This window comes from Triticum aestivum, chromosome 4A (genome assembly GCF_018294505.1).
Source record: "Triticum aestivum cultivar Chinese Spring chromosome 4A, IWGSC CS RefSeq v2.1, whole genome shotgun sequence".
In the NCBI taxonomy this organism is placed as follows: domain Eukaryota; kingdom Viridiplantae; phylum Streptophyta; class Magnoliopsida; order Poales; family Poaceae; genus Triticum; species Triticum aestivum.
This window is the reverse complement of record NC_057803.1, coordinates 596,934,695-596,958,556: the sequence shown is the minus strand read 5'-3', so window position 1 is coordinate 596,958,556 and position 23,862 is coordinate 596,934,695. Positions and strand designations below refer to the sequence as shown.

General features: G+C 43.7%; 1 protein-coding gene and 1 long non-coding RNA gene across 2 annotated transcripts; one reads left to right on the top strand and one right to left on the bottom strand.

The window, feature by feature from the left end:
• Positions 1-7,571: 7,571 nt before the first annotated feature.
• LOC123082471 (uncharacterized) lies at positions 7,572-8,155 on the bottom strand. Its single transcript, XR_006439035.1, has 2 exons — positions 8,031-8,155; positions 7,572-7,883 (listed from the first exon to the last, which is right to left on the bottom strand). It is a non-coding gene; the product is annotated as an uncharacterized lncRNA (long non-coding RNA).
• Positions 8,156-15,123: 6,968 nt separating this feature from the next.
• On the top strand, positions 15,124-18,656 carry LOC123087374 (FT-interacting protein 3-like). Its single transcript, XM_044509374.1, has one exon. It carries the CDS (start codon positions 15,328-15,330, stop codon positions 18,448-18,450), a length of 3,123 nt encoding a protein of 1,040 aa, XP_044365309.1. The 5' UTR covers positions 15,124-15,327; the 3' UTR covers positions 18,451-18,656.
• The last annotated feature ends 5,206 nt before the right edge of the window (positions 18,657-23,862 follow it).

The following is a 23,862-nucleotide window of genomic DNA, read 5'->3' as shown; positions in this document are numbered from 1 at the left end:
TTTCACAAGGAGTAACAGTAAGTAAAGGGAAGGGAAGATGAAACCAGTGACTCATTGAAGACAATGATTTGTTGGACCAGTTCCAGTTGCTGTGACAACTGTACGTCTGGTTGGGCGGCTAGGTATTTAAACCTTAGGACACACAGTCCCAGACACCCAGTCCTGAACACGCAGCTCAGGACACCCAGTCCTCACCGTATTCCCCTTGAGCTAAGGTCACACAGACCTCCCCCAATCACTCTGGTAAGTCTTCAAGGTAGACTCCCAAACCTTCACAGACTTCGTTCACCGGCAATCCACAATGTCTCTTGGATGCTCAGAATGTGACGCCTAACCGGCTGGAGGATGCACAGTCCTCAAGTGTAATAAGTCTTCAGATCACACAGACAAGAAGACTTAAGTGATGCCTAGTTCTCTTTGGCTCTGGGTGGTTAGGGCTTTATCCTCGCAAGGAATTCTCTCTCAAAGGCTTCAAGGTGGGTTGCTCTCAAACGACAAAAGCCGTACTCTCAATCTGAGCAGCCAACCGTTTATGGTTGTAGGGGGTAGGCTATTTATAGCCACTTGGCAACCCGACCTGATTTGTCCGAAATGACCCAGGGTCACTAAGGACCTGACACGTGTTCCAACGGTCAGATTTCAAACTCACACGGCAACTTTACTTGGGCTACAAGCAAAGCTGAGTTGTCCGACTCTGGACAAGATTCGCTCTCATAGTCTTCACTCGAAGACATAGGTTTTTGGTTAAGGCATCACTTGAGTCATTCTGACTGGTTCACTTGGACCCCACTTAACAGTACGGTGGTTCCTATGACTCAACACAGAAGAAAAAGAACTACGTAAGAACTAAGTCTTCGAGTTCCATAGGCTTCATGCGGTGTCTTCTCTCGTCATAGTCTTCAATGTAAATATCTTCATATACCACCTTTGACTTCAATGTCTTCATACATTTTTAGGGGTCATCTCTGGTAGGAAAACTGAATCAATGAGGAACTTCTACATGTGTTATCCTGCAATTCTCACAAACACATTAGTCCCTCAACTAGGTTTGTCTTCAATACTCCAAAACCAACTAGGGGTGGCACTAGATGCACTTACAAAACTGAGTCACGTCATCCTAGTGATGTTTTTAGTATTGAAATCAATATTCAAAAATTAACGTGAAGAATCACAATACTGAATTTTACTACCAAAATTAGTGATATACAAGTGAGTCGGGTGATCTCATTTTGTATTTCAGTTTAGTATTGAAATAATAAGGTGGATAATCGCAATACTGAATTCAGTACCGAAATGAGTGATATAAAACATAGTCGGGTCATCTTGGTGCTCTAGTTCAGTATTGAAATCAGTACTGAAATATTAACGTCGTTAATCAGAACACTGAATTTTAGTACCAAAATTAGTGATATACAATCGAATCGGGTCATCATGGTGCAGTTTTTCAATATTAAATATTAACGTGGATAATCACAATACTAAGTTTTAGTACTGAAATTAGTGATATAGAACCGAGTCATGTGTTAGTCATGCTATTTTTGAGTACTCAAATTAATATTGAAATACTAACATGGATAATCGCAATAGTAAAATTTATACCGAAATTAGTGAAATAGAAGTGAGTCGGGTGATCGTCGTTTTGTTTTTCAGTACTGAAATGAGTATTGAAGTATTAAAGTGGATAATCGCAATACTGAATTTTAGTACCGAATGAGTGATATAGAACATAATCGGGTCATCTTGGTGCCGTATTTCAGTACTGAAATCAATATTGAAATATTAAGGTGGATAATCAAAATACTGAATTTTAGTATCGACATTAGTAATATACAACTCAGCTAGGTCATCGTGGTGCCGTTTTTCAGTATTGAAATATTAACGTGGTTAATCTCAATGCTATATTTTAGTATCGAAATTAGTGATATAGAATTGAGTCATGCGTTCATCTAGCTGTTTTTCAGTACAGAAATTAGTACTGCAATATTTACATGGATAATCGCAGTACCGAATATTAGTAACAAAATTGTGATATACAGCTAAGTCACTTTATCATCGTTTTGTTTTTAAGTCTTGAAATCAGTATTGAAATATTAAGTGGATAATCGCAATACTGTATTTTAATACCAAAATTAGTGATATACAACTGAGTGTGATGATCATCACTTTATATTTCAGTACTGAAATCAATATTGATATATTAATGTGGATAATCACAATACTGAATTTTAGTACTAAAATTAGTGATACACGACCGAGTCGGGTCATCGTGGTGTTGTATTTTACTATCGAAATTAGTATGGGAATGTTAACATGTATAATCATAATACTGGGTTTTAATACCAAAATTAGTGATATAGAACTGAGTCAGGTGTTAGTCGTGCTATTTCTGAGTACTCAAATCAATACTGAAATATTGACATAGATAATCGCAATACTGAATTTTATACCGAAATTAGTGATATAAAACTAAGTCACGTCATCCTAGTGCTGTTTTTAGTACTGAAATCAGTATTCAAAAATTAGTATGAAGAATCACAATACTGAGTTTTACTACCAAAATTAGTGATATACAAGTGAGTCGGGTGATCTCATTTTGTATTTCAGTACTGAAATCAGTATTGAAATAATAAGGTGGATAATCGCAATACTGAATTCAGTACCGAAATGAGTGATATAGAACATAGTCGGGTCATCTTGGTGCTCTAGTTTAGTATTGAAATCGGTACTGAAATATTAACGTCGTTAATCAGAAAACTGAATTTTAGTACCGAAATTAGTGATATACAATCGAATCGGGTCATCGTGGTGCGGTTTTTCAATATTAAATATTAATGTGGATAATCACAATACTAAGTTTTAGTACTGAAATTAGTGATATAGAACTGAGTCATGTGTTAGTCATGCTATTTTTGAGTACTCAAATTAATACTGAAATACTAACATGGATAATCGCAATAGTAAAATTTATACCGAAATTAGTGATATAGAAGTGAGTCGGGTGATCGTCGTTTTGTTTTTCAGTACTGAAATCAGTATTTAAGTATTAAAGTGGATAATCGCAATACTGAATTTTAGTACCGAAATGAGTGATATAGAACATAGTTGGGTCATCTTGGTGCCGTATTTCAGTACTGAAATCAATATTGAAATATTAAGGTGGATAATCACAATACTGAATTTTAGTATCGAAATTAGTAATGTACAACTCAACCGGGTCATCATGGTGCTGTTTTTCAGTATTGAAATATTAACGTGGTTAATCTCAATGCTATATTTTAGTACCGAAATTAGTGATATAGAACATAGTCGGGTCATCTTGGTGCCGTATTTCTGTACTGAAATCAATATTGAAATATTAAGGTGGATAATCACAATACTGAATTTTAGTATCGAAATTAGTAATATACAACTCAGCCGGGTCATCGTGGTGCTGTTTTTCAGTATTGAAATATTAACGTGGTTAATCTCAATGCTATATTTTAGTACCGAAATTAGTGATATAGAATTGAGTCATGTGTTCATCTAGCTGTTTTTCAGTACTGAAATCAATACTGCAATATTTACATGGATAATCGCAGTACCGAATATTAGTAACAAATTTGTGATATACAGCTAAGTCTCATGATCATTGTTTTGTTTTTAAGTCTTGAAATCATTATTGAAATATTAAGTGGATAATCGCAATACTGAATTTTAATACCGAAATTAGTGATATAAAACTGAGTCACGTCATCCTAGTACTATTTTTAGTATTGAAATCAGTATTCAAAAATTAACGTGAAGAATCACAATACTGAATTTTACTACCAAAATTAGTGATATACAAGTGAGTCGGGTGATCTCATTTTGTATTTCAGTTCAGTATTGAAATAATAAGGTGGATAATCGCAATACTGAATTCAGTATCGAAATGAGTGATATAAAACATAGTCGGGTCATCTTGGTGCTCTAGTTCAGTATTGAAATCAGTACTGAAATATTAACGTCGTTAATCAGAACTCTGAATTTTAGTACCAAAATTAGTAATATACAATCGAATCGGGTCATCGTGGTGCAGTTTTTCAATATTAAATATTAATGTGGATAATCACAATACTAAGTTTTAGTACTGAAATTAGTGATATAAAACCGAGTCTTGTGTTAGTCATGCTATTTTTGAGTACTCAAATTAATATTGAAATACTAACATGGATAATCGCAATAGTAAAATTTATACCGAAATTAGTGAAATAGAAGTGAGTCGGGTGATCGTCGTTTTGTTTTTTAGTACTGAAATCAGTATTGAAGTATTAAAGTGGATAATCGCCATACTGAATTTTAGTACCGAAATGAGTGATATAGAACATAATCGGGTCATCTTGGTGCCGTATTTCAGTACTGAAATCAATATTGAAATATTAAGGTGGATAATCAAAATACTGAATTTTAGTATCGAAATTAGTAATATACAACTCAGCCGGGTCATCGTGGTGCCGTTTTTTCAGTATTGAAATATTAACGTGGTTAATCTCAATGCTATATTTTAGTACCAAAATTAGTGATATAAAATTGAGTCATGCGTTCATCTAGCTGTTTTTCAGTACTGAAATCAATACTGCAATATTTACATGGATAATCGCAATACCAAATATTAGTAACAAAATTGTGATATACAGCTAAGTCACGTTATCATCGTTTTGTTTTTAAGTCTTGAAATATGTATTGAAATATTAAGTGGATAATCGTAATACTGTATTTTAATACCAAAATTAGTGATATACAACTGAGTGTGATGATCGTCACTTTATATTTTAGTACTGAAATCAATATTGATATATTAATGTGGATAATCACAATGCTGAATTTTAGTACTAAAATTAGTGATACACGACCGAGTCGGGTCATCATGGTGTTGTATTTTACTATCGAAATTAGTACGGAAATGTTAACATGTATAATCATAATACTGGGTTTTCATACCAAAATTAGTGATATAGAACTGAGTCACGTGTTAGTCGTGCTATTTCTGAGTACTCAAATCAATACTGAAATATTAACATAGATAATCGCAATACTGAATTTTATACCGAAATTAGTGATATAAAACTGAGTCACGTCATCCTAGTGCTGTTTTTAGTATTGAAATCAGTATTCAAAATTAGCGTGAAGAATCACAATACTGAATTTTACTACCAAAATTAGTGATATACAAGTGAGTCGGGTGATCTCATTTTGTATTTCAGTACTGAAATCAGTATTGAAATAATAAGGTGGATAATCGCAATACTGAATTCAGTACCGAAATGAGTGATATAGAACATAGTCGGGTCATCTTGGTGCTCTAGTTCAGTATTGAAATCAATACTGAAATATTAACGTCGTTAATCAGAACACTGAATTTTAGTACCGAAGTTAGTGATATAAATTCGAATCGGGTCATCGTGGTGCGGTTTTTCAATATTAAATATTAACGTGGATAATCACAATACCAAGTTTTAGTACTGAAATTAGTGATATAGAACCGAGTCTTGTGTTAGTCATGCTATTTTTGAGTACTCAAATTAATACTGAAATACTAACATGGATAATTGCAATAGTAAAATTTATACCGAAATTAGTGAAATAGAAGTGAGTCGGGTGATCGTCGTTTTGTTTTTCAGTACTGAAATCAGTATTGAAGTATTAAAGTGGATAATCGCAATACTGAATTTTAGTACCGAAATGAGTGATATAGAACATAGTCGGGTCATCTTGGTGTCGTATTTCAGTACTGAAATCAATATTGAAATATTAAGGTGGATAATCAAAATACTGAATTTTAGTATCGAAATTAGTAATATACAACTCAGCCGGGTCATCGTGGTGCCGTTTTTTCAGTATTGAAATATTAACGTGGTTAATCTCATCGCTATATTGTAGTACCGAAATTAGTGATATAGAATTGAGTCATACGTTCATCTAGCTGTTTTTCAGTACTGAAATCAATACTGCAATGTTTACATGGATAATCGCAGTACCGAATATTAGTAACAAAATTGTGATATACAGCTAAGTCACGTTATCATCGTTTTGTTTTTAAGTCTTGAAATATGTATTGAAATATTAAGTGGATAATCGCAATACTGTATTTTAATACCAAAATTAGTGATATACAACTGAGTGTGATGATCGTCACTTTATATTTTAGTACTGAAATCAATATTGATATATTAATGTGGATAATCACAATGCTGAATTTTAGTACTAAAATTAGTGATACACGACCGAGTCGGGTCATCATGGTGTTGTATTTTACTATCGAAATTAGTACGGAAATGTTAACATGTATAATCATAATACTGGGTTTTCATACCAAAATTAGTGATATAGAACTGAGTCACGTGTTAGTCGTGCTATTTCTGAGTACTCAAATCAATACTGAAATATTAACATAGATAATCGCAATACTGAATTTTATACCGAAATTAGTGATATAAAACTGAGTCACGTCATCCTGTGCTGTTTTTAGTATTGAAATCAGTATTCAAAATTAGCGTGAAGAATCACAATACTGAATTTTACTACCAAAATTAGTGATATACAAGTGAGTCGGGTGATCTCATTTTGTATTTCAGTACTGAAATCAGTATTGAAATAATAAGGTGGATAATCGCAATACTGAATTCAGTACCGAAATGAGTGCTATAGAACATAGTTGTGTCATCTTGGTGCTCTAGTTCAGTATTGAAATCGGTACTGAAATATTAACGTCGTTAATCAGAACACTGAATTTTAGTACTGAAATTAGTGATATACAATCGAATCGGGTCATCGTGGTGCGGTTTTTCAATATTAAATATTAATGTGGATAATCACAATACTAAGTTTTAGTACTGAAATTAGTGATATAGAACCGAGTCATGTGTTAGTCATGCTATTTTTGAGTACTCAAATTGATACTGAAATACTAACATGGATAATCGCAATAGTAAAATTTATACCGAAATTAGTGATATAGAAGTGAGTCAGGTGATCGTCGTTTTGTTTTCCAGTACTGAAATCAGTATTGAAGTATTAAAGTGGATAATCGCAATACTGAATTTTAGTACCGAAATGAGTGATATAGAACATAGTCGGGTCATCTTGGTGCCGTATTTCAGTACTGAAATCAATATTGAAATATTAAGGTGGATAATCACAATACTGAATTTTAGTATCGAAATTAGTAATGTACAACTCAGCCGGGTCATCATGGTGCTGTTTTTCAGTATTGAAATATTAACGTGGTTAATCTCAATGCTATATTTTAGTACCGAAATTAATGATATAGAACATAGTCGGATCATCTTGGTGCCGTATTTCTGTACTGAAATCAATATTGAAATATTAAGGTGGATAATCACAATACTGAATTTTAGTATCGAAATTAGTAATATACAACTCAGCCGGGTCATCATGGTGCTGTTTTTCAGTATTGAAATATTAACCTGGTTAATCTCAATGCTATATTTTAGTACCAAAATTAGTGATATAGAATTGAGTCATGCGTTCATCTAGCTGTTTTTCAGTACTGAAATCAATACTGCATTATTTACATGGATAATCGCAGTACCGAATATTAGTAACAAATTTGTAATATACAGCTAAGTCTTGTGATCATCGTTTTGTTTTAGATAAGCAATGACGGCCAGTCGAAACTAGCTACTCCCAATACATTTTGTTGGGACAAAGTCACATCATGTTTTAACCCTGTGTGGGGCATTAGAAACAAACATAACATTGGCATCCGTCGGGAACACAAGTAGCAACATGACTGACACTGTGCCCGTTCCATTCGTTGCAACGCGATTTGCATACATCCAAGTTACAGTCACCCTTGTCGATTATTGGTCTGCATTTACCCGCCGTCACTTTCACGGCCACATCTGTGGAAGTAATTAACAAATACAAAAATCAGTAGGTTGCGATGGATCAACTACATCCATGGTTATACTAATATTGAACTTGGTAAGAGTACATGCATAGACATACAAAAATTAGATGAAAATAACTTCTATGAAGAATTAATGTACCTGGGGACAGAACCACGAGAGTGACAGCTAGGACTAGGAGGAACATGCAGCGGGTCCTCATGATTGGTGGAAAACTTTGCAAGTTACAGTGCTGATATGGTGAGCTTTGAATCCGATCGAAGAAGTTTTGGTGTGTGCCTAACTCGGGTGGTTGGCAAGGGTTTATATAGGAGGCTCATGCTTATCTTCTCTCAAAATATTAATTGTGTTATAACTGCCAAAGCAAAGATAAGGTTGGACAAATTAATGTACCAGACCTTTTTGATATAGCTTACCAAGTTTACGGCTTGGTTAATTAATGCACGGAGTCTTTTTCAGATGGCTTACCATGTTTACCGCTCCATAAATTAATGTACCAAGTCTTTCTGAGGTAGTTTATTACGTTCGTCCGGTGGTAAATTGTTGAAAGTGTGCCCTAGAGAAAATAATAGTGTATTATTTCATTTTCATCTTCATAATTAATGTCCATACTTTTATGCTATAACTGAAATGGTTCTTGCATGTGAGATTAAGAGGAAAACTCAATTACATGTGTTCAAACATACACACGAAGTAGTTCATGTTGCATGATGATCTTGTTTTCCTGATCATAGGACGTTGTTAAAGTAACAAAGATTCCATCAACATTGAGAGCATGTTGCTAGCAAAACAATGGTATTGGATAGACCTAACCCATATTTTCATCTTCATAATTAATGTCTATACTTTTATGCTATAACTGAAATGGTTCTTGAATGTGAGATTAAGAGGAAAACTCAGTTACATGTGTTGAAACATACACACGAAGTAGTTCATGTTGCATGATGATCTTGTTTTCCTGATCATAGGACGTTGTTAAAGTAACAAAGATTCCATCAACATTGAGAGCATGTTGCTAGAAAAACAATGGTATTGGATAGACCTAACCCATGATATATTATGAGATCACATAGTCACTTAGTTATCAGTAAATCATGTCAAGTGTTAACGTATACTCACGTCCTTAGATCAGGAGAATGGTGTTTACCTTCAGGCCAGAATATTATTTTGGGGTTGTTGAACATTACCCGTAAATGGGTAATCGCAACGATAACATTTAGGTACATCAGAAAAGTATGTGTAAGAACTCGATGATTCGATACTAGAATTTCCTCCTCCAACGATGGAGAGACTCTCTCCGGCCCTCTCAGTGTTATGGTATCCACCATCTTCTGTCCATACACAAACGTGATATGATGACGGAGAAATCGAAATACGAAAAATGATACTTTCAGCCTGCAGTTGGTCTCACACACACTATGACTAAAGAATATCTCTGTCTTTCTTCATCATGTATATGAGTTTTGCTTCCGTGCACCCTCCTTCAAAAATTTGCACAAATCTTAAAGTTACTTAAGAAAAGGCTATCACCATATCAGCTTGCAGCTCGAGGATATTGAATAGATTGATTTGGATTGAAAAGAATACATATTATCCTTGATTGAAGGGGTATTTTCTAATCGCCATTTTTAGCCCGCATCAGAATCCGTAAACTTTTCAACGGGTGTATGGAAGCAAAGTTCCATCATCATATATAAAAGAAAAGAAGGGAATCTGGCGTTCATAATGACGGCAGCATTTGGCTTCAAGCTGCAGATTAATTAACGGTGACCAAAAAAACATCAGCCTGACGGGCCGACAGAACATTACGACCCTAAGTAACACAGTAAAATGTTTATCTTTTTGCAAGTAAATACAGTAATAAGTTATTAAACACGATAGACAAGGCGCAAGGTATGGGAACAAGTGAATCCATGGCGTTTCTTGGCTTGTGGCCGTTGAGGAGGATGGAGAGTTTTTTTTGCAAAAAGGAAAAGAAAGATGAAGACGGAGAGATGTGCGCGCAGTCCGGCACGTAGTATTTTTGAGCATCAGTACAGACACAAGCGCTCATATACACGTGCATACACTCACCCCCTATGAACGCACGCACGCACACCCTACCTCTATGAGCACCTCTGAGAGATTGAGCCGGCATATTATCTTGAGATTTACGAAGTCACCGTAGACGCCTCGTCGTCGACGGGAACGTCTCCTCCCACTGAAAACGCATCGCCGGAAAACCTAAAATAAATCCAGAAATACTGCGAGCACCAGGATTTGAACCCTGGTGGGTTGGGGATACCACTGTCCACCTAATCAACTCAACCACAGGTTGATTCGCCGGTCCGGCACGTAGTAGCACATGTGCGTACGTGTCCACTGTGCAGCTTGTACGGCATTGTGCTACTATACTATACGTACAACAAACAAAACGACGGTGAGATGAGATCGATCATCGAGGGTGAGCTAACTGATCCAGCCCAGACAAAACAACATGGGCTTAATTAGGCTCAAACAGTCGCAAGTAATAATAATAATGATTGATTAACAAGAAGACGATTTGTTTAAGCAAAGCTGGTGGCCATGATCGAATGAGCTTTGCACAAGGCCACAAGCCATGCATGCACACCACGCACCGGACATGTGTTGGGCAGATCCAAATCGGAGGCGGTTGCGGCATGCACATGCACGAGCCGGCGAGTCAGCAGCATGCATGCAACAAGCTACACTGCATATATATTTTCTTCCCCGCAAAATAAAAAAAGAGAATAAAATTACGAAGAGGTCTCCAAGCTGCACAACGCGCTCGTGCCTTTTGGTATGTGGTACTTGGTCTGTAAACTAATATAAGAATGTTTAAAACACTAAAATAGTAATCTAAACGCTCTTATATTAGTTTACAGAGGGAATATTCCATCCGGATCCATACCGTGCAGGTAGGTGCACAGTACACGTATCATTTCAGTCACTCGCAGCTCCACGTTGCGACCGGTGCGTCCGTACGCTGTTGCGGCAGCGGATAACTACGTTGGAGCCTCAAGTCGATAGATAGACGTTGCGAGGCTGCAGGATTCAGGATAGATAGCCGCCACCGACCGCATAGTGGGTGCTGCCGGGAGCCATTTGAACGAAGGTGACAACGAGTTTATTATACCTCTGCGCTGCGGTACATTACATTACATGCACGCAACTTTTGGCAGTGGCGAGGGATAGGGCCGTTTAATTGGCGATATTCGGCAAAGGTGGCAATGCCTTTTCAACCGCACCGGGGCTACCACCTGGATGGACGGCTAGCTAATTAACCTGGGCGCTGGAGATCGAGTGTCATTGAGTCTAGATACATCCGTATCTAGACAAATCCAAGACAAGTAATTCGAAACGGAGAGAGTAGTACGCACGTTGGGCGCTTGGGCTCCATGTGGCAATGCCTACCTTTTCGAGTGCCATTGAGGACAAGTATGCTGGGCACTTGGGCACCATGGGTTGGTACAACTTTTGGATGGAATGATTGGTGTGCGAAACATAACATTGACCACCTAACCTATGCGATGCACACATCTTAGCTGTGTTACAAATTGTGCTGTTGTGCACAACATGATAATCCGCGCAAAAAACTTCACGCCCACGCCCCCGTTAATTAGGATGTGCATTTGATCGATCAACATATTACCCGCTCCTTTCTAACGTGCCCCTTCTATTCCAAAATAAGTGCTGATGGCTTATTGCAACTTTGTACTAAACTTATATTAAACCAGCGACATTTATTTAGAACGGATGGAGTATATTGGTCTTCTCGAACGGATTTAAATCTCATCTGGATGAGAATTACTAAAGTCTCATCAAACTCCCTCTCTCAAAAGTCAAATTTCGTATGGTTGACCCAGCAAACCACTGGGCTCTTTAAAAATCGATTGAGGGTTAATTCACTTGGATGGACGCGGGCATTCCCTTTTAGCAGTGGCGATCATAGGACGGTTTAATTTGTGATATTCATCAAAAGTGACAATTGCCTTTTCCATCAAGAGTTCCTCTATTATTCACTCCATTCCAATGTAGGTTAGTTCTTTAATTAAAAGTCAAACATTTCTATGGTTGGCCAAGTAAACCTACCACCCCTCTAAAATGTCTCGAGTGTTCGCCTGGAAGGGCGAGCATTCCATTGCACAATTCCAACCTGAACTGGAAAATTGCACTTGGGAAGAAGCTTGATGGTCAATGTCATCATGGACATCGACCGGTTTTGCAAAGCTCTTTATATGAAAAATGGACGTGGCTCCAACGGAACAATCCTTGGTTGGTTGGCCACTGTAGCGTGGCCCTGAGCTGCCTTGCAACGTGACTTGATGTGTGTTTAGAGCATCTCCAACAGCCGCGCTATGCGCCGCGCGCAAAAAACCTGTTTGCCGCTCGCGCTTCGGCTGGTTTTGCGCGCCCGCCTGCGCTGGCTCCAGCAGCCGCGCTATAATGCAGCGCGCGCGCCGCTCCAGCAGAGCGCAAAAATACAGCGCGCGCGCCGCACAAACCACATATACATGAGCAAAAATGATGAAACAAACAAAATAAATCAACAATAAATAGTTCAATTTCGTTATCATTACAACTCAAACAAATAGTTTATCGTTTAGTACAACAAATGCAATAAACACAACAAATAGTTCATGAACAATACAATGTCGAATGCAGATATCATCATGCTCTTTGTCGTCCATGCCATGCCCACCACTCTTCAATCAAATCATTCTGAAGTTCATTGTGCGTTGCTTGACGCCGAATGGCATGATAGGAGGCAATAAAACGGGCTATCCTTTCAGCCCTCCGTCGCACTCGCACCGGATATCCCAAGAGCTCATACTGTGAGTAGTCTAAATCTTGGACACGCTCATTCTCGATGATCATGTTGTGCATGATCACACAAGCATGCATGATGTACCAAAGCATTTTTTGATCCCAAAATATAGCCGGTCCTCTCACAATAGCAAATTGGGCTTGCAAAATCCCGAATGCTCTCTCCACATCTTTTCTAGCCGCCGCATGAGTATTGTGAAAGTCAAGATTTTTCTTACCTTCCGGCTTTTTCAACGGCTTCACGAAGGTTTGCCACTTTGGATAGATGCCATCCGCTAGATAATAGCCATAGTTGTACGTACGGCCATTTGCTGCAAACTGCACCGGTGGCAACTCACCATTTGCAATCTTATTCATCAGTGGTGACCGGTTGACAACATTGATGTCATTCAAAGATCCAGGCATTCCAAAGAATGCATGCCAAATCCAAGCCTCCTGATCGGCCACCGCTTCAAGGATTATAGTGTTTGGCCGTGGAATTGCCCATGCCATGCCTTTGGACAATTCTTCCAACTCCAATGCATGCAATCTATTGAGCCAAGCATGCCAGGAAAACCGCGAGCTTTGTTCATCGCCAATAGCCTTGCGACGTCTTCAGCATTGGGAGATCTCAAATACTCCTCGCCAAACACTTGCACAATTCCCACTGCAAAGCGCTTGACACACATGATGGCTTGGCTCTCACCCATAGCCAAGTGATCATCAACAAGATCAACCGGTATACAGTATGCCAACATACGCAAAGCGGCTGTCACCTTCTGAAAGGTGCTATGCCCGAGCTCTCCGGCGGCATTCCTCCTTTGCTGAAAAAAACGGTCATGGCTCGCTAGTTTCTCTGCAATGCGCCTGAACAACTTGGTGCTCATCCTAAAACGGCGACGAAAATATGACTCGGGGTATATGGGATTCTCCGCAAAATAATGCCTGATCAATCTGTTGTGGGCATCGATCCTGTCCCTCCAAATTTTCTGCCGACCCATAACCGAACCACCGTGCTTCGGTTTTTTTTATATGCATAGCTAGGATCATTGCAAGATCTTCTTCCTCTTCAATATCAAATTCTTCTTCGGAAGAATCATACGACGAACTCATCTACAATGTTCAATACTATACTATAAAAACTACAATTCAAAACATGCATCAAATTCATGAAGTTTGAGCAATACATACCTTGTAGGTGTTTTGTCAAACACCTTGCGGGCGCAGCGCGGCAGCGAGCGCTCGGGCGCTGTTCCTCGGACGACGGAGGCGCGCGAGGGCCGGTGGGACTAGGAGGGGATGGGGCGGAAGCGCGGGCGCGCGGGGATAGGCCGGGGAAGCCTGAACGGTCGCCGGGGGCGCGGGCGGCGGCGGCGGCGCAACCGGACGAGGGGTGGAAGTGGGAGAGGAAGTGCGGGCGCGAGCGCTGGAGTGTGCCGCGCGCTGCATCGGGCGCCCGAAATACATCGCGCGGCTAAGTGTTTTCGATCGCGCGCCCAACCCGTTATAGCGCGCGCGCCGTTTTTGCGCGCCCGCTGGAGCGACCCGCCGCGTTGCGTGCGCGCTAAAACGGCCTAATTTGCGGCGCGACGCTAGTTTAGCGCGGCTGTTGGAGATGCTCTTAGTCCATGCCTCGACGACCATCTTGTTCGGTGACGAAAAGCGTACCAAGTTATGTCATAATTGGTGGCGTGAGGTGCTCGTTTAAATATACATGTGCTGTTTAGAGAAATCATGTAAATGTACACTTTTCTCTCTTCTTCTAATTGAAACTCTGTTTTCCTCATGTTTGTTTTCAACCGTGTAGTTTTCGATTGGGGGTTGTTTTATCCGAGCATATTGTTACTCTCGGGATCGATTTGTTTAGTTGAACAATGATATTCGTACGAGACAGGTTCTGCAATTTCTTTTACATATTAGTTCATTCTGATGGCGATTAGCTAAATCAAGGGAGTAGTTGCCGATCAAGAAACACTAGTACCTGAAGATTTGATATATTCTCTGGGTGTGACTAGATCTCAGCCGACTGAGATTTAACCAACTCTTAGTCAAGTGATAGAACATATAAAAAAGAAGAAGAAAAATAAAGTGGAAATTTTACACAGATCTTCATGTACGAATAACATTGGTTGAGGCTTGTATCTTTTTTTGTTGCTGTCTTTTTATCTTTTTGATTGTTCCATAAAGATCCTAGGCTCACCAAGTCAAACACAAACACATGAAAAATTGTCAAATAAGTACTTAAAAAACATAAAAGCAGAGGAGAAACCGGCCGGGGGTTTGGGCGTCAATGCCGTTGGCCGCTGTTACTACCGGACAAGGCTCCGTGGCACCGCTCCACGTGGCGTCCACCCCTGTCCTACGTGGCCCCGGCCCCACCTCTCCCGGCCGTTGCCTCCTCCCTTTTAAACCCCCGGCGCCACCCCGCCTCCCTCTCCAGTCAGTCACCGTCCGCTCCCCGCCGTCAACCTCCCTCCCTCCAACGGTCATATCCCCATCCCCTCCATCGCTCTCACCCACAGATTTCTCCCAGATTCGATCGACCCCCGTGGCCTTTAATCACTTTCCGCTCCCAAGAAGCTTCCAGGATCGGATCCCGGCGAGGGGAGGCCAAGCTCTGCTTGCTCCAGCCATGGTGGAGATGGAGGAGGGGGCGCGGCGGCGGGTGGTGGTGGAGGTGTGCAATGCGCGGAACCTGATGCCCAAGGACGGCCAGGGCACGGCGTGCGCCTACGCCGTCGTCGACTTCGACGGCCAGCGCCGCCGCACCGCCACGCGCCCGCGGGACCTCAACCCGCACTGGGGCGAGCGCCTCGAGTTCCCCGTCCACCACCCGGGCGCCATGGCCGACACGCTCGAGCTCAACGTCTACAACGACAAGAAGGCCGTCGCCGGCTCCGGCCGCCGCGGCGGCACCTTCCTCGGCAAGGTCAAGGTCGCCGCCGCCTCCTTCGCCCGGGCCGGGGACGAGGCGCTCGTCTACTACCCGCTCGAGAAGCGCAGCGTCTTCTCGCAGATCAAGGGCGAGATCGGCCTCAAGATTTGGGTCGTCGACGACCCGCCGCCCGCCCCTGCTGCCCCTGCCCCCGCGCCCGAGGGGGAGAAGAAGGCCGATGATGCCGCCCCTGCGGACAAGAAGGAGCCCGCCGAAGCTGCTGCTGCTGCTCCTGCCGCTGCCGACGAGAAGAAGCCGGACGCTGCGCCGCCCGCGGAAGAGAAGAAGGCGGAGGACGCCAAACCAGAGGAGAAGAAGGCAGAGGACGCGGGCAAGAAGAAGTCGCCGGAGAAGGGGAAGAAGAAGGACGGCGACAAGCCCAAGGAGGAGGGCAAGAAGGAGGTGGCGGTGCCTCCTTCCCCGTCCAAGGCCCCGCCGCCATCGCCGTCCAAGATGCAGCTGGCCACGGCCGGGGTCGCCGGCGACCTCGAGATCCTCCCCCAGACGGCAGCCGAGCGGAGCATGGCCTCCTCGGGCGGCGGCAGCGCGTCGTACGACCTGGTGGATCGCGTGCCTTACCTGTTCGTCCGGCTCCTCAAGGCCAAGAAGAGTCAAGACGGTGGCGACAAGCAGCCGCAGCCGCTGTACGCGCAGCTCTGCATCGGCGCCCACGCCGTGCGGACCCGAACCGCCACGCACGCCGGCGAGTGGGACCAGGTCTTCGCGTTCCACAAGGCCAGCCTCACCGCCTCCTCGCTGGAGGTCACCGTGCACGAGGAAGCCAAGAAGCCGGAGAAGGAGGGCGAGGCCGCCCCGCCGGACGCGCACCTCGGCTTCGTCTCCTTCGACCTGCAGGAGGTGCCCAAGCGGTCGCCGCCGGACAGCGCGCTCGCGCCGCAGTGGTACACCCTGGAGGGGCACGCGGAGGACGGCGCCCCGGCGTGCGACGTGATGCTCGCCGTGTGGGTCGGCACGCAGGTCGACGAGGCGTTCCAGGAAGCGTGGCAGTCCGACTCCGGCGGCAACCTGGTGCACACCCGCTCCAAGGCGTACCTATCCCCTAAGCTGTGGTACCTCCGGCTCAGCGTCATCCAGGCGCAGGACCTGCGCCTGCCGTCGCCGCCGGACGCCGCCAAGGCCAAGCAGCAGTTCGGGCCCACGTTCCCGGAGCTGTACGTCAAGGCGCAGCTCGGCGCGCAGGTGTTCAAGACCGGCCGCATCGCGCTCGGCAGCGCCGCCGCCGGGGCGTCCAACCCGAGCTGGAACGAGGACCTGCTCTTCGTCGCCGCCGAGCCCTTCGACCCTTTCCTCACCGTCGCCGTGGAGGACGTCTTCTCCGGGCAGCCGGTCGGGCAGGCGCGCGTGCCGCTCTCCACCGTGCACCGCCGCTCCGACGACCGGGTCGAGCCGCCCTCGCGCTGGCTCAACCTGTGCGGCGACGAGGCCCGGCCCTACGCCGGCCGGGTGCACGTCCGCGTCTGCCTGGAGGGCGGCTACCACGTGCTGGACGAGGCGGCGAACGTGGCCAGCGACGTGCGCGCCGCGTCCAAGCAGCTGTCCAAGCCGCCGGTGGGCATGCTGGAGGTGGGCGTCCGCGGCGCGTCCAACCTGGTGCCCATGAAGATCGCCAAGGACGGCGCCAGCGGCTCCACCGACGCGTACGTGGTGCTCAAGTACGGCCCAAAGTGGGCGCGCACGCGCACCATCCTCGACCAGTTCAACCCGCGCTGGAACGAGCAGTACGCCTGGGACGTCTTCGACCCCTGCACCGTGCTCTCCATCGCCGTCTTCGACAACGCCAGGTACAAGATGGTGGACGCCGGGAAGCCGCCGCCAAAGGACGCCCGCATCGGCAAGCTCCGCATCCGGCTCTCGACGCTGGACACCAACCGGGTCTACTCCATCAACTACGCGCTCACGGCGGTGCACCCGATCGGCGTGCGCAAGATGGGCGAGCTAGAGCTCGCCATCCGCTTCACCTGCCCGTCCTGGCTCACGCTGATGCAGGCGTACGGCAGCCCGCTGCTGCCGCGCATGCACTACGTCAAGCCGCTGGGCCCGGCGCAGCAGGACGTGCTGCGCCACACCGCCATGCGCATCGTGTCGGGCCGCCTCGCGCGCTCCGAGCCGCCGCTGGGGCCGGAGGTGGTGCAGTACATGCTGGACACGGACACGCACGCCTGGAGCATGCGCCGGAGCAAGGCCAACTGGTTCCGCGTCGTCGGCTGCCTCTCCCACGTCGCCACCGCCGTCAGGTGGGGCCATCGGGTGCGCACCTGGGAGCACTCGCCCACCACCGTGCTCGTGCACATGCTGCTCGTCGCCGTCGTGCTCTGCCCGGAGATGATCCTCCCCACCGTCTGCCTCTACCTCTTCCTCGTCCTGCTCTGGCGCTACCGCTGGCGCCCCCGCCAGCCCGCCGGCATGGACCCGCGCCTCTCCCACGTCGACAGCGTCAGCCCCGACGAGCTGGACGAGGAGTTCGACGGCCTCCCCTCGGCCCGCCCCGCCGACGTGGTGCGGGCGCGCTACGACCGGCTGCGCGCCGTGGCCGGGCGCGCGCAGACGCTGCTGGGCGACGTGGCCGCGCAGGGGGAGCGCGTGGAGGCGCTGCTGTCGTGGCGCGACCCGCGCGCGACGGGGGTGTTCGCCGTGGCCTGCCTGCTGGCCGCGCTGGTGCTCTACGCCGTGCCGTTCAAGGCGCTGCTGCTGGGCATGGGCTTCTTCTACCTCCGCCACCCCAGGTTCCGCGGCGACATGCCCTCCGCCGGCTTCAACTTCTTCCGCCGCCTCCCGTCGCTCTCCGACCGGGTGCTCTAGCTTGCTAGGATCGATCGATCATTGTTTTTCTTTGAGCTTGCTTACTGTTGCTTGCTGTACTTGGTGTGATCCACTGCTGCTTAGCTTAGTGGGATCATCGTTTGATCATTTGTTGCACACAGAAAGAAAGCCTCTGAGGCCTACTTAGTGATGCTAATCTCAATAATAATAAGCATGGCTGCTGCCTAATGTATTCTTTGATTTTAGAACCAGAGTCTTGATGATCCTGAAAATAAGACTGCTTTATGCTGTAAAACAGTCAAGAGTCAACTAAAACTAAGCTTCTGAAGGCAACTGAACTTGCATACGTTCTACAACTTATTGAAGAAAGGAGATGTAATTGCATATATACATTCTACATAGAAATGTATGCAGCTCCTGGAAGCTATTTCACCATCTGCATACATTCTACAGGTTACTGAAGATTGAAGGAAGAAGATGTGTAGATCTTCATGGCTTACTGAAGAAAGAAGATGTATAGATCTTCTTGGCTCTTGCAAATACATTCTATTGATAACGATTGTACAATGTGTACATCTGCCTTTTGGTTTGTAAACTCAGAAGCTTGCGTCCGGAAAGGATAAGCAAATGACTGCCTTGGGTTACAACCTATTGTCATTTGTTCTAGTAGTAGCATTTCTTTTAGAGAAAAGTATATCTTTTGTCCCTCAACTCTTGGTGAAGTCTAGATTTGGTCCCTCAACTTCAAAACCGGACAACTTGCACCTCTAACTACCGAAACCGGACAAGGTTCGTCCCCGGACTCGGTTTTGACCGGTTTTGGTGTTGACTCACCCCGGTTTTGACCCGTGCTCACTCATATTCCTGTAATTTTTTTATATCCGTGAACTTTTTGAAATCCACATACACTTTTCAACTCCGCATAGTTTTTTCGAGGTCACATATTTTTTTCAAAAATAAACATACTTTTTTCAAATCAGCAAACTATTCTAAAATTCACATACTTTTTTCAAATCCGTGATTTTTTAACACTTACGTACCTTTTCCAAATCCCCGTATTTTTCCCAAGTTTGTGTAATTTTATCAAATCCAAGTATTTTTCAAAGCCATGAACTTTTTTTGAAATTCGCATACTTATTTCAAATCCACATGCTTTTCAAAGTCCGCATTTTTTTTCAAATCCGTGTTCCATTTATAATCCATGAACTTTGTTTGAAATTCACATACTTGTTTCAAGATGAAACAATTTCTGAAATCCACATATTTTTGCGTAAAAGAAGTCCATATCCGCGTACTTTTTTCAAGTTCGCATAAAATTTTCAAATTCATGAACTCTTTCAATAAAATGTACTCAAATTTGAAAGTGTACATCAATTTTAAAAAATTAAATGAACTTAAAAAACTAAATGAACTTTAAAAAAATACGCATATTTGAAAAAGTACATGAACTTGTAAAAAGTACGCAGATTTAAAAAAAGTACAAATTTTTTAAAAAGGTTCACGTATTTGAAAAAATAACCGAATTTGAAAACATCACGTGGACTTGGAAAAGGTATCCAAATTTGAGTCGGAACGGTCAAAACCGGGGTGGGACAGCACCAAAACCGGTCAAAACCGTTACCAGGGATGAATCTTGTCCGGTTTTAGAAGTTAAGGGTGCAAGTTGTCCGGTTTTGAAGTTGAGGGACGAAAAATATACTTTTCTCTTTCTTTTATAAGTCAGTAACTATTTTCCCTCCTCTCCTCTCCTCTCCTCTCGCTGGAGTTGTTATGATATCTGTCTACTTTCTACTCCCTCTGTCCTAGTATAATGTAAGACGTTATTGCATCCAATATATTCACATATTGGATCTTACTCCCTCCGGTCCAAATCATTCGTCGCAGAAATGGATATATCTAGACCTAAAATACATCTAGATATATCCATTTCTGCGACGAGTAATTCGAAACGGAGGGAGTACATTATAGGACGGAGGGAGTAATAAGTAATAAGTTGTGCTATTACCAGTAAGAACACTGTCGTAGTTAGTGGTTACTTGCCGGTTGCATGCCGTTGAAGGGAATATATGAATTTTGCTTAGAGATGATGCATGCTACAAGACGGCTGCAGTGCTGCCACTGGGAGAGGTCAAATTAGGCAGCGGAATCTTAATCAGCAGAAGGGACTGATTCCTCCTCATCCTCATCACAGACTGTTGCATGCCATGGGGTTCGCGTTGCTTGCAGCAAGGTTGTTAGAATCGCGATTCTGTTATACGATTCTACGACTTTACGATCCAAACTTACCCATCTGATTTTACGATTTTAGTTCATAAAATCTACGTTTCTACGATCCTGGTAGTGAAGATTCTACAATTTACGATTCTACCATCAGAGCTCCGATCCGATTCAAAATCGCGATTCTGACAACCTTGGCTTGCAGGCTCAACGCACTCGCCTAATCGCACACCACTTACTTACTGCTCCCTCCGTCCGGAAAAGTTTATCCCTCAAACAAATGTTTAGGACAAGTTTTTTCGGATGAAGGGAGTAAATTACTCCTTTGTTCAGCTCACCCTTTGCAGTTGCGCTTGCACTTGCCGACTAATGTGTCACGTGCGCCTCATGTCGGCGAATTTCGTCAGGCTTCAACTGCGCTTGTTCTCGGTGTAATCGGTTGACGACAGCCTCCGGTAGTAAAATGTAAGTACACTTAGTCGATGGACCTTGAAATTCAGTAGACCTTTGTTGTGTGTTTTACTGCTTTTGATCAATCAGATCTACTGCCATTGTTAACACTCAGCGGAGCATGATGCTGGATTAGCAGAGTCACGTTCATGCCTTTTCCCGCCATGTGGGAGACAGGATTCAGATTTCAGAACTTGAGGCAGAAAACTACAAGCACGTACTATAAATTCATTTCCTTGAATCCATCTGCAACGGCTGTTATTAACCACAGTACAGTAGTTCAGCGGAGGAGTTTCATGCAAGATTTTGTTCAAATTTAGTGTGACCAGGCATCAACAGCTTCTAACAGTAGCTAGTTCCCAAACTGTATCTCAAGTCTTTTTTTTTTCCTTTTTTTGCGGGTCAAGCAGTGAGTTTTTATTCCAATGTAACAGAGGAACCGACTGCAACAGGAAGTACTGTGCAGCTGATACTGACTGGCCGATCCATGGACGATGCTCCATCTAGCGGATGTGCTTCATTTTATCACATGCATGTATGGTCAGACCAATAGGATCGTCTATGAATCGGCTGTGCACTATCGTGTGTGTAGCAGCGCTCGACTGCAACCAACAACCGGTGCTACGGGCCATGCTTGTCGGGACACTCAGAAATATGCTTGTCTAGAGACGAACGCATATGCACCCTTGTTGTTAAAACATTATCAACATGCGTGAAACGTGTGAGAATCGCAAAATGAACCAAATAACATTGGTTGCTATACCTCGTGTAACTTTTCAGTTTTTTTCCCGTGTCACGCACAATCATATCCTTTATTTGTAAAACTCTACACAAAAATCACAAGTGTGTGATTTTTTAGTAATTTTCTTGACCTCCGTCCGGAATTAACTGCCGCTGAAATGAGTAAATTTATACACGTTACACACGTTAATTCCGGACGGAGTATGTACACAGGGGCTCAAGGCGAGCCAACTGAAGCTAAAGCCAGCTAAATATGTACAACAATAGAAATAAACTTATAATTACCACAACAGCTTGAATTGAGGACCCATAATGTGATAAATTCTATAGTACTATATCGTCAACGAACGTTAAGCGTGCGAACCCTGCGGGTTCGAGAATGATGTAGACATGACCGATACGCTCTCCGGTCAATAACTACAAGTAAAAGGCTTATGGAGGATCTCGGTTAGGAAGTGGCACAAATAATTCAAGCAAATGTTAGTCAAGATGTTGAAAATGTTGAAAAGATGCACAAATTGCAAGTAAGACAAATCATATCAACAGTTGACTTTTGAGAGAGGGAATTAGATTAGACTTTAGTATTTCTCGTCCAGATGAGATTTAAATCCCCTCAAAAAAACTAACCTACTTCCTCCGTTCAAAATAAGTGTCGCTGATTTAGCATAACTTTAAGATAAAGTTGTAATAAGTCATCGACAATTATTTTAGAATAGAAGGAGTACCTTGGAACCGAGTGAGAAGTAGAGTAAACCATAGATGGATCAAATGGACATCCTAAGAGCAACTCCAAAGGGCCGACCCATTTCGTCCGTCTGCGTCTCTTTGGGTCGGCGCGGACAAAAGTGAAGGAAATATGCCCTAGAGGCAATAATAAAGTTATTATTTATTTCCTTATATCATGATAAAAGTTTATTATTCATACTAGAATTGTATTAACCGGAAACATAATACATGTGTGAATACATAGACAAACAGAGTGTCACTAGTATGCCTCTACTTGACTAGCTCGTTAATCAAAGATGGTTATGTTTCCTAACCATGGACAAAGAGTTGTCATTTGATTAACGGGATCACATCATTAGTTGAATGATCTGATTGACATGACCCATTCCATTAGCTTAGCACCCGATCGTTTAGTATGTTGCTATTGCTTTCTTCATGACTTATACATGTTCCTATGACTATGAGATTATGCAACTACCGTTTGCCGGAGGAACACTTTGTGTGCTACCAAACGTCACAACGTAACTGGGTGATTATAAAGGTGCTCTACAGGTGTCTCCAAAAAGGTACATGTTGGGTTGACGTATTTCGAGATTAGGATTTATCACTCCGATCGTCGGAGATGTATCTCTGGGCCCTCTCGGTAATGCACATCACTTAAGCCTTGCAAGCATTGCAACTAATGAGTTAGTTGCGGGATGATGTATTACAGAATGAGTAAAGAGACCTGCCGGTAACGAGATTGAACTAGGTATTGGATACCGACGATCGAATCTCGGGCAAGTAACATACCGATGACAAAGGGAACAACGTATGTTGTTATGCGGTCTGACCGATAAAAGATATTCGTAGAATATGTAGGAACCAATATGGGCATCTAGGTCCCGCTATTGGTTATTGACCGAAGACGTGTCTCGGTCATGTCTACATTGTTCTCGAACCCGTAGGGTCCGCACGCTTAAGGTTTCGATGACAGTTATATTATGAGTTTATACGTTTTGATGTACCGAAGGTTGTTCGGGGTCCCGGATGTGATCACGGACATGACGAGGAGTCTCAAAATGGTCGAGACATAAAGATTGATATATTGGAAGCCTATGTTTGGATATCGGAAGTGTTCCGGGTGAAATCGGGATTTTACCGGAGTACCGGGAGGTTACCGGAACCCCCCTCCCCCTGGAGCCATATGGGCCTTAGTGGAAAAGAGAAGAAGCAGCCTGAGATGGGCCGCGCGCCCCTCCCCTCCCTTGGTCCGAATAGGACAAGGAGAGGGGGACGGCCCCCCTTTCTCTTTTCCCCCCTCCGCGAATCCTATTC

Bases quoted from the DNA above. Each gene is read 5' to 3' on its own strand.
- LOC123087374 (XM_044509374.1), top strand. From the start codon at position 15,328: ATGGTGGAGATGGAGGAGGGGGCGCGGCGGCGGGTGGTGGTGGAGGTG.